The 11,967-nt window shown below is 39.2% G+C and overlaps 1 protein-coding gene across 2 annotated transcripts; it reads right to left on the bottom strand.

Moving 5' to 3' along the window:
• Positions 1–301: 301 nt before the first annotated feature.
• cdk4 (cyclin dependent kinase 4) lies at positions 302–11,586 on the bottom strand. 2 transcript variants are annotated; one of them, XM_039648627.2, is made up of 8 exons: positions 11,368–11,586; positions 10,549–10,769; positions 7,199–7,334; positions 3,695–3,862; positions 3,516–3,625; positions 2,293–2,343; positions 2,077–2,212; positions 302–818 (listed from the first exon to the last, which is right to left on the bottom strand). In XM_039648627.2, exons 2-8 carry the CDS (start codon positions 10,764–10,766, stop codon positions 744–746), a joined length of 894 nt encoding a protein of 297 aa, XP_039504561.2. In that variant the 5' UTR covers positions 10,767–10,769; positions 11,368–11,586; the 3' UTR covers positions 302–743. The 2 variants fall into 2 exon arrangements, with proteins under 2 accessions (XP_039504561.2, XP_088981104.1); XM_089124978.1 differs by lacking the exon at positions 11,368–11,586 and having other exon boundaries at positions 10,549–10,859.
• Between the last annotated feature and the right edge of the window lie 381 nt (positions 11,587–11,967).

The following is an 11,967-nucleotide window of genomic DNA, read 5'->3' on the forward strand; positions in this document are numbered from 1 at the left end:
CGGTTTTACATCATTTAAAAAAAGGGCTTTATTTTGACTGTCTATGAAGCAAAATGTCCAGATGTTACAATCAATGTGTTTATGTAGATCTAGAGTAATGTGCATTTCTGTTACAGGTGTTGTATTTTTCTTTTTGGTTTATAAAAGAAAAACACTGCATTTACGAAAATTCCCAGCTGTTTACTGGTTGAAATCTCTATATTATGTCATCTTAAACTCTGTCATCACTCGATGTGATATCTGAATAATCAGATTCTTTATAGAGCATGAAGAATAATTGAATAAAACCCCCCCACACATATTTATAAATGAAGGTATTTATTTCAGGTGAAAGGGAATGAATAGAAATCGGTGTGAACACTTTATGGTTTGGGCCTCAGACATGATCCCGACCCAATCACTGATGTCAGCCATTCCTGGCTCAGAGATCCGTGAGTCTTAGGGGCCGGGTCAATCGTTTACTCTGGATGAGGGATACGAGTGGAATGATGTTTAGACCTGCTAATGATAATGTTTCACACTGAAAATGAAGAAAAATATAACACTCTATCATCACAGGCCAACACGATGCTCGAATCTTCCTCATCATCACGTATGAGACGCCACAGGTACTGAAGCTGCTTACTACAGTCACGTTTACAAACACACACACACGGCTACGGTTGAATATTCAGTTCTTAGGTATGTGGTAGAGAAGCACTCTTGCTGGTCCCAGGCGGCAGTGCATTATGGGAATGAAGCGCTCATTCTGTGAAGAACGGATGGTCCAAAGCGTTCAGCGCTGAGATCCGCTTCAACGGGTCGAACGTCAGCATTTCCTGAGGAGATCAAGAGTCACAAGATGATCTGAGCCGTTCAAAACATTCGTCATTCAGATCACAGCAACTCCAGTTATTATCCTCAAAACTATTAGAAGCATTTCTGTTCAGTCAAATGAAGCTGATATAAAACTACATAATAAATAGTAGTTGAGAAATTAAATGAAATTTTTAAATGTTGTCTTATAAGTTGAAACACTAAAATTACTAACTGGAAATAAGTAAAACTAAAACTGAAATAAAAAAGCATAACTATAGATGTTTATTTCAGTTATTTTCAATGAAAATGATAAATGATGTCTTGCAACCAGCTGAAATAAATAAGTGAATTTTTAAATATATTTTATTTTATTTCAGCATGAAGGGTTTTTTATTATGTGTATGTTTGTGTGTGTGTACAGTTTGGACACATTTTAATATTTTTAATGTTTTTGAAAGAAGTCTCTTATGCTCATCAAGCCTGCATTTTTCTTATTAAAAATATAGAAAAAACTGTAATATTGTTAAATATTATTACGATTTTAAAATAATGGTTTTAATATATTTTTTAAAAATGTGTAATTTATTCCTGTGATCAAAGCTGAATTTTCATCTTTACTCCAGTCTTCAGTGTCACATGATCCTTCAGAAATCACTCTAACATGATGATCTGATGCCTCATTTTGATCAATGCTGGAAACATTTGTGCTGCTTATACATTTTTTTGGAACCTTTGATACTTTTTTCAGGATTCATTGATGAATAAAACGTTAAAAAGAACGGCATTTATTCAAAATATATAAATATTTTCCAACAATATAAGTCACTTTTTTATCAATTTAACAAATCCTTCCTGAATAAAGGTACAAATTTCTTTCAAAAAAAAAAAAAAAAAAATGACTGACCTCAAAATTGAACGGTACTGTATAATGTTACAAAGGATTTCTATATTAAATAAATACTGTTCTTCAACTTTGTGTTCTTCAAATAATCCTGAAAACAGTATCACAGGTTATAAAAAAAATATTTTTTTATTATATTTTACAATTTCACAACATTACAGATAAATAAAACAAATAAAAGCAGGCTTGATGAGCGTAAGAGACAGATATTAAATAATAATGTGTCCAAACTTTTAACCAGAACTGTATATATGACCCTTTTTTTTCACCTCTAAAAAAATCACATTTAATAGCTTTTTATAGCTCATTTACTTTGTTTTCAGTTTTTACTACGGTAAAACTAGCTGTATGTGAAGTGATATTGACTGTACACATACCAATAAGAGCTCCGCCCCCTTCTCACTGATCTCAGGAACACAGTCTGTGATTGGCTGAGGGTTTTGAGGGCTGAAGTTCTGACGGGACAGTGTGACATCATTCGGCCACTCCTCTTCAGACGGCAGGCCGATCACCCTGTCAATCAACACGACTCGTTACTAATCACGTGTTGTGTGTTCCGTGTCTCTCAATAGTGTGTGTGTTTTTTTACTCACGCAAAAATCTTCCCCAGCTGATCCACTTCTGACTCTCCACAGAAGAGCGGTCTGAAAAACCACAAAGCACGATCAACAGACAGGATTAGACGAGCATTAGAAAGGTCAACATTAAAGGTCATCAAGCAAAGCTGCAGAAACTAATATCTCTAATATCTTCCTCTGTAGTCTGTAGCAAATTCTGAAAAGGCATTTGTATGCTATAATTCATGCTGTGTACTGTATCTTAACTTGTAAAAATTTATACAAATTTTGGTACATTTAAAATGCTAATAACCATGGAAATGCATCATTGCAGTCTGTAAATATCTCTTAAAGGAGTAGTTCACTTTAAAAAAAACTTTTGCTGATAATTTACTCACCCCCATGTCATCCAAGATGTCCATGTCTTTCTTTCTTCAGTCGAAAAGAAATTAAGGATTTTTCTCCATATAATGCACTTCAGTGGGAACCAAACGGTTCAAGGTCCAAAAGACAGTTTCAGTGCAAACTGCAAACTGTTCAAAGGGCTTTAAACTATTCCAGACGATGAATAAGGGTCTTATCAAGCGAAACGATTGGTCATTTAAAAAATGCATAACAAAGTTTAAGTTTTATAAGCTCAAATACTCGACTCTCCTGTTCGAACTCATTCATCAAAATTAATGAATCTTTTTTGAACGTTGAATGAACCAAATTACTCAAAAAAAGACTCGTTCATTTTGATGAATGAGTTTGAACAGGAGAGTTTAAAGTCCTTTGAAGCTGCACTGAAACTCTCATTTGGACCTTGAACCGTTTGGTTCCCAATGAAGTCCATTATATGGAGAAAATCCTGGAATGTTTTCATCAAAAACCTTAATTTCTTTTTGACTGAAGAGAGAAAGGCATGGACATCTTGGATGACATGGGGGTGATTAAATTATCAGCAAAAAAATTTTTAAAAGTGAACTACTCCTTTAATAACACAGTGCAATCATTAGTAAGACTATCTGTTAATAAAGTGTCTGGTAAGAATTGATTCTATATTAACAATGAAGTAAATCACATTACACACTAATACATCACAATAAATAAAACAAATTAAGTGACGTCTCATGTCTCAAGTCAACTGAATTATGGGACATTGGACATGCGTCCAATCACAACTGACTTCCGAGAAAGTGGAAGTAACCAAAGATATTGACATCATCAGGTGTGCGCGGTTATTTTAGTCATTGATTTGCCGCGCATCACTGACTCACTTGCGTCTGAACATCTCAGCAAAGATGCAGCCGGTGCTCCAGATGTCCACAGGTGTGGCGTATGTGGTCTGAAGAAGCACTTCAGGAGAGCGATACCACAGCGTCACAACCTGAGCAGAGGAAACACCATCAGATGTGTGTGTGTTTAAGTGTGTGTGTACGAGCCACGCGTCTCTTACCACTGGCGTGAGGACCATGTGACAGCTGTAGATCCGAGCCAAACCGAAGTCGGCCAGCTTCACCTGTCCTCTGCTCGTCACCAGGATGTTCTCCGGCTTCAGATCCCGATGGAGAACCCGATTCGAGTGCAAGAACGTCAAACCACACAGCAACTGCTGCATCAAGTCCTGCAAACATACACACAGTACATCTGAAAATGACATCCGGTTACACTTTATTTTACTGTGTCCTTGTTACAGTGTAATTATTGTCAAGTAACTTCAGTGTGTTGCTATTTGATCATGAACAAGCTCCAGTTCTTCTCTATATCAGTGTCGGTGAAACGCCTGCATTGTAGTCTTGAGTTTCTTTGGGGAACGAACACGTCACAATATTCCTCATAATAATTAAAGGGTTAGTTCACCCAAAAATGAAAATTCTGTCAGTATTTACTCTCCTCATGTTGTTCCAACCCCGTAAGACCTTCGTTCATCTTCGGAACACAAATGAAGATATTTTTGATTAAATTTGAGAGCTGTATAACTACCACATTGGCTCCTAAGGGACTGCCTCTTGACGGCCCAGAAAGTCAATGAAGAAAATGTTTAAATATCCCAAGTGACTACCGTGGCTCAACTATATGTTTATCAAGCGACGAGAATACTTTTTGTGCGAAAAAACAAACAAAAATAACGAGTTTATTCGACTATTTCTTTTCTTCCTTGTAGGCCAGAACGAGACTTCCTTAGATTTCCACGACGCATGCGCGAGAATTGCGATCTGAAGTAGTGTAAGCTGGTGTGAGCAGATCGCAAATCTCGCGCATGCGTCGTGGAAATCTAAGGAAGTCTCGTTTCTGGCCTACAAGGAAGAAAAGAAATAGTCGAATAAACTCGTTATTTTTGTTTGTTTTTTCGCACAAAAAGTATTCGCGTCGCTTGATAAACATATAGTTGAGCCACGGTAGTCACTTGGGATATTTAAACATTTTCTTCATTGACTTTCTGGGCCGTCAAGAGGCAGTCCTTTAGGAGCCAATGTGGTAGTTATACAGCTCTCAAATTTAATCAAAAATATCTTAATTTGTGTTCCGAAGACGAACGAAGGTCTTACGGGGTTGGTACAGCATGGGGGTGAGTAATTAATGACTTCATTTTCATTTTTGGGTGAACTAACCCTTTAAGATATCTCCTGCATAGTCCATAGGCTTCTTGAGGGAATGACTTGCTGTCCTCGAAAAGTCATTAAAGACATTGTTAAAATAGTCCAAGTGACTACAGTGGCTCAATCTTAAGTTTATCAAATGACGAGAACACTTTTGTGCGCAAAAAACAACAAAAATAACGACTTTATTTTTAACTATTCGTTTATTTCTCCCTCTGCGCGAGTCAGGTGACTAGTTTAATAGCGTAAGCTTCTGTTATTGTACGTCACACGCATCACACACACATGACCAGCGTCGGCCAATAGTGAGCCTACGTGTGACGTAGCTTTACGCAATCACACTGTGTTAACTGACTACAGGCCCATAGAGAAGGAAGTGAATAGTTGAAATAAAGTCGTTATTTTTGTTTGTTTTTGCGCACAAAAAGTGTTCTCGTCGTTTGATAAAGTTAAAATTGAGCCACTGTAGTCACTTGGACTAATTTAACGATGTCTTTAATGACTTTTCGATGCCAGCAAGAGTCATTCCCTCAAGAAGCCTATGGACTAGGATGCAGGAGCGATCTTAATATCTTAAATTTCTTAATTTGTGTTCCGAAGATAAACGAAGGTCTTACGGGGTTGGAACAACATGAGGGTGAGTAAATACTGACAGAATTTTCATTTTTGGGTGAACTAACCCTTTAATAACTTTTCAAGGCCGGCAAGTTTCAATCCCTCAAGAAGCCTATGCTATATATATAATAGCTTGATGAGTCACATGGAAGTAATCAGAATATATACTGACAGTCCAAGACAATATTTCAAAATAATATACAGTATAATTGAACATTAAATACCATGAACAGAGACTGCATCGGAATGGTATTATTACATAAAGAATGGGTATCAAATGTTTTGATTGTAAAGATTAGCATCAGCTCAGTGGTGTAACAAATTAATGTATAAAACTTAGATCCATTTACACCAGCTCGAAATTCTATGTCAATGTCAGTCAGCCTGATGCACAGCTTATTAAGCAATCATGATTTATTTATTTATTTAGTTAACATGTGTGCATTATAAATTACCATATCGGCAATGAGAACATTTCTGAGGCAAATAAAGTTAAAGATGTGTTCTGGCGACTGGCGTGTTTATTGAACCAATCAGATCAGAGTAAAACGATTGTCAGCGAGAAGCTCCCCATGATGAAGGTGGACCCGCCCTCCTCAGTGAGTGACAGAATCGTGCCAAAACTGGAAGCGCAGGTAAACGAGAGACGCAACGGTACAGGTCGGGTTATTTCGGGAACTTTTTTACCGCATGCACACAACAAGTCATTCAGACATTTGGAACGGTTTATTTTTTTTATACACAAAATTTAATTTTACACAGTTCATATGTTTTCGTGTTCCTGCCTCTGTTGTTTTTGCCTGCAGATTGCTGTTCACAGGCTTGCAATGTTTTTGACCGCATTTGTGCGCAAACACTAGGGGTGGGCAACGATTAATCACGATTAATCACATTCCAAAATAAAAGTTTGTGTTTACATAATATATGTGTGTGTAGTGTGTATAATTAATTTGTATATATAAATACCCACACATGCATGTATATATTTAAGAAAAATATGTTATTAATATATCAAATATTTATATATTTTATATATAAAATTAGTTGTGAATAAATATATATAAAATATATACATGCACATATTTCTTGCATGAGTGGGTATTTATATATACAAATTAATTATACACACTACACTTACATATATTATGTAAACACAAACTTTTTATTTTGGATGCGATTAATCGTGATTAATCGTTGCCCATCCCTAGCAAACACCATGCCAAAAGTGTAAGCGCGGAAAAATGAAAGTCTGAAGAATACAGATTTTATTTATTTTGTGTTAGCATGACGCTGCACCTTCAAAATACATGAATTACACTTACCAATAACAGTTAAATGCTGAAAATATTTTTTTTCTTACACTTGAAGAGCGATTTACACCTTTACACATCTTCTCTTGCACATGCAAATTTATTTTACACTTGCAATCTTATGTACGCTTTCACAAATCTGACCCTGCGCATGCAATTATGTCATTTTTTTTTACCTTCATATAAATGATTTTAAAAAATGAAAAGGTTAGATGAGACCATCATATTTTTACAGCACAGGGTTTGATTGAAGTCTAGCCTCAGACTGAACTTCCTTAACTACACATCAGACTAATGAAATCCCTGAACCATAAACAAACATTTGCACTTGATCTACATTATTAGAGGTGAAATATGACACAGTACACATCTGGATCAGCATGACTTGCTTTGCTGACACAAATCTCTGTAACGCAGTGTTTGAGCGAGGCTTACTCTGATCTGCTGGAGAGGCAGTCCTGGCGCCGGCACTTTCTCCAGGTACGTCCTGAGGTCCTGATCCACATGCTCAAACACCAGAGTCACTTTAGTCTCCTGGTCTGTTCTCAGTGTGGCACACACGTCCATGAGCCTGAACACAAACACACACACAGATCACACACACAGGCGATACCAGCGATAACCTGTTCCCTATTCCCGTCCTGGCGCTTTCCTCATCCTGGTTGATGTCGCTTGAGCGGAAACAGGATAAAGCTCAGGAAGAGACAGACTTAAGCCTGAGGTGTCGAGTGCAGATCACTTCAGTGAACACAGGCATACATTATCCAATAATGAAGCAGGAATAATGTACAACACTATCCTCGTCTGAAAGCCAGACATGAAATGCCATTCACTCCAGATTTTTAAATAACTGAAGTATTTAATGACAGAGCTTTTGAGGAAAATGTAAAGCACAACCTAATTGTAAAAAAACAAAACAAATGCTGTTTAAATGCTGAAGGCTTAAAGGTGCAGTAAGCGATTTCTGAAAGTTATTGTTGATAAGGTTTATAAGGCTGCTATCACTTTAAGACCTGAAACACGGATCCAAAATACTATTACACATGCGTTTTCTTTCTCAACTGTTTGTTCACTTAAAATGTAACAGACTGTGACTTGTCAATACTCGCCATGACTGGCATTTTGCCATTATTTAGTGTGTATTTGACTGTTTAAGTGCAACAAGAAGTGGAAAAGAACTCAATTTAGCACTGAGAGGCGGCTTTATGTGCCACACTTTGGCGTAGCACAAAATCTGAGAAGTTATGCGCAATACGTGCAATCCCACGGCAAAATGTAGCCCTGTAACAGCAACGATATTCATCCAGAGCAAGATATTCTAATATCCTGTATCTATTCTGCGAGAAACGAGTATTGGAAGAGTTTCAGACATATGTCGAAAAATCGATATATTTGACAACACTACATTGCACCTAATTCATTATTTCAGATGCATTTTTAACAAGATGTCTCATTTATTGCTCTTTCTACAGTCTTTCTCCCTTCGTTCTCTCTCCTCACCTATCATGAGTGGTCACGCTTCCTACTGCTGATTTGCTCACTCTCTCTCCTCCCCCATAATGAGTGGACACGCCCCCTACTGCTGATTGGCTCACTCTCTCCTCCCACATCATGAGTGGACACGCCTCCTAATGCTGATTGGCTCACTCTCTCACTCCTCACCTATATGAGTGGACACGCCCGCTTCTGCTGATTGGCTCACACTCTCTTTCTCTCCTCCCCTATCACGAGTGGACACGCCCCCTACTGCTGATTGGCTCACGCTCTCTCTCTACCTCTCCTCCCCCATCATGTGGACATGTTTGACATAATGCAGCTCTGCGCAGACCGATCGGCGGCTGACTTGACCAGCAGTGCATGCCGGTTAGAAATGTTGTCCGACTTGATGCGGCGCCGACACCATGTGACTGTGACGTATGCCATCCAAGTACCGTGAGAGCGATTCGAGAGTAGCCGGAGGACTCTCAAGAGCGGCTGCACAAGCTCTGATGACGACACAGCTGTTCTATGATTGGCCGGATTTACCGCATGACAACGATCACGTGCACTTTGTGTTTATTCTCACACCTTTAGTTCCACTAAAGCTCACAAATCAGTTTTTAAAAAAGTAAACAGTCTTTTCATGTAGTCGCGATGTTATATTGTGTCATGTTTATCAAAATAAAACTGATTAAAAAACGTTGACTCCACTTCATTGATATAGGGCATTTCAGAATGTTTGTAAACAATAGGCACCGCGATACTTCCGGGTGGCAGAACGCGAGCGGCTTCCATTGACTAACTGAAGAGATCCAGCCGGCAACTGAACAGTTACACAGTTAAAATCATTGTTGTTGATCAAAGTTGAATCTATGGCGAAAATATGTTGTGTTTGGGGTTGCGCCACCAGATATACAGCAAAAGGTGTAGGTTTTTTTTATCGATTTCCTTCAGAAAAAAGTAAATCTATCCAGCAGAACCTGTGGGTGAGGAGGTTAAAGCGAGTGGACGTCGTCAAAAGTGCATGTCGTCTTCTAATTATGAGCCTGAGCCCGATTTAAACCCAACCATTTTAATACGTGGGTCGTTATATAACTGACGTTCTCAACTAACTTAGTTATTTCTATTACTTTCTATGTTACTTTCTTTTGAGCGGTGAGTAAATGCTTCTTCATCGTAAATGCTTCTGATTGGCCAATGCGTTCAATAAATCAACACATATGTCTGTGATTGGCTACATCGCTCATCGCTGCAGTCACGTTCTAAAAAGAAACTCTGCCATGTAAGTCATTTCTATTTTGTTTTAGTTGTTCTTGTTGCTTTTCTGCAACAGATGAATACAAATGTATTAGTTTTTATTTGTTTTATTCATAGATATTTCTAGTTTGCGGGAGTCCCGCGAATCGTTTTATTCTCCTGCAATCCGCACACACAGAGTGCATTACCGCCCGCACATGGCCATCAGATCTAGTCCCGCGCCGCGGTCTAGTGCGTTGGGAGTGCACGTCTCTAGATCAAAGAATCTAAGCTTTAATGATCATGTTAACTATGTCTGAATTTCCACCACGTCTGTTCTTGAATCAACTGTTGAAATGTAGATTAGGCTTCTGCCGGCGGTGTGTCTCCCTCCATGCAATTTACTAGTGTTGCCATAGGGACGCTTCGGCTTTTGCCACCCGGAAGAACGTCTATTATTGTTGTGACGTCATGGTGAATTGTCGTATAGGCTTATTTTGAACTTTATTCTACTTCAAACAGATGCTGTATGAAGCAGTAAATTATTGAATGAAAATGTGTCTGAAATATCTGTGTATTTAGAAAATATTTCATTTATTTCACTTCAGCAGTGGTAAAGTATGCAAACACCACGTGAGCGGTCACTACGGGAATCAGAAAGTGTCCGACTTCACGTCTCCGTTTGCAGCTCCTCCCCGCCTGCACGCGGCTACTCTCGCTTACATCTAGCCGTAGGCGATGTCGAACACACCTAGTGTCTGTCTCTCTCTCTCTCCTCCCAAATCATGAGTGGACACGTCCCCTACTACTGATTGGCTCTCTCTCCCCCCTCCCCCATCACTGCTGATTGGCTCTCTCTCTCCTCCCTCATTATGAGTGGACACGCCTCTTACTGCTGATTGGCTCCCTCTCCTCCCCGTCATGAGTGGATACAACCCTCACATCTGATTGGCTCTCTTTCCTCCCACATCATGAGTGGCCACGCCCCCTACTGCTGATTGGCTACAGGTTTGTTGTAGCGCACGGTCTGTTCCTCTTTGAACAGCGCATGCACACGTGTGTTTCAGTACCTGACGATGTTGGGGTGGTCGAACTGCTCCAGTCTCTTGAGCAGCGCCACCTCTCGGACCGTGGACAGTGGAAGGCCGTCCTGATTGGTCTGCACCCTCACGCTCTTCAGAGCCACGAACTGCCCGCTGTCTCTGTCGCGAGCCTTGTAAACCGTACCGTAAGCGCCTCCGCCGATCTCTGCCACCGGCTCGTACTGAACCACACTCTCCTGCTCCATCGCCTGCAGAAAACACATGGTATTATGACACGCCTCTCTGGAGAACTCCACTGTGATTGGCTCTCTGCTGTCAAACATTTGCATCTGTAAAGAAACTGGAAAACTGAGAATGTTTAATAAAGGCTGTGAAACAAAGTTTGTGTTCGCATAATATTTGTGCGTGTTACCGTATTAGCTTTGGTTTAGGGTTAGAGCACGTAATTGTGCATAATTTATAGTATAAAAAAGAAGAACTATACAAGGAAATTTAAGTATTTCGATGCCTTTATATTTTAGGAAGTAATTCAGTTGTTACAAAAAAAGTCCTGATATAATCGACCACTGATTATTACTCCAGTGTAAATGCTGTTGGGGCTGCTGGGGAAAGTACTATGGTAAAGTGCAGTAAATGTTTGTGTATGTCCTGCAACAGTCTCTCACACACACACACTCACAGGATGACCCTGCAAGCAGATGTCCGTCACTCACTCTCATCACATCAGTCATTCTGAGTTTAACTAACAGTCAGTAACACGTCATCAGATCCCATCCGCCGAACGCAACATCAAACGAAGCGCTTTTACGCGTGAAGTAACAAACACACTTAATAAAACACGCTCACCACGTTTCTCCTCGTGTGTAGAGCTGGTTAAACTAGTTCAGAAGAGTAGAAGCTCATCTCATCTCGTCTGATCCGCGGAGTTTGTTCCGTCTGCGGCGCGAGAGATGTGCGTGTTGTTCAGAGATGACCTCAGCTGATGTTTCATGAGTTTATTTCATGAAAGTGTGTGTGTGAAACTCTGGCCTGTTCTGTGTCTGTCTCAATGCACTTCCTGTCTGGGTCTGATCTCAGGGCGGAGCGACACGATCAGACCCTTCACACACTTTAACCAATACCGCAAACTTTAACTTTCAAAATCACTCCTTTAGCATTAGAAAAGACTCTAACATGAAACTTACTGCAGCTTATAGACATTTTGAATGTAAAACTTGTTGGCAAAGCCACATTACGTTTTTATCTCTACATTTATTTATATTTTAAATATTAATATTATACATTTGTTTTATTTGACAAAATTCATAAAAGTTGTGCTCATTTGTGAAAATTATCTTGATGAGCAAAACGTGTAAGTATCAAACATTTGTTGATCACAGATTTTTGTTTTTTGTGCAAAAATCCAAACTCCTATGGAAAAGTCGCATTGAGTTTTTGTTGGGGGAA

Source organism: Pimephales promelas, chromosome 21 (genome assembly GCF_988280905.1).
Source record: "Pimephales promelas chromosome 21, fPimPro1.hap1.1, whole genome shotgun sequence".
Classification (NCBI taxonomy): domain Eukaryota; kingdom Metazoa; phylum Chordata; class Actinopteri; order Cypriniformes; family Leuciscidae; genus Pimephales; species Pimephales promelas.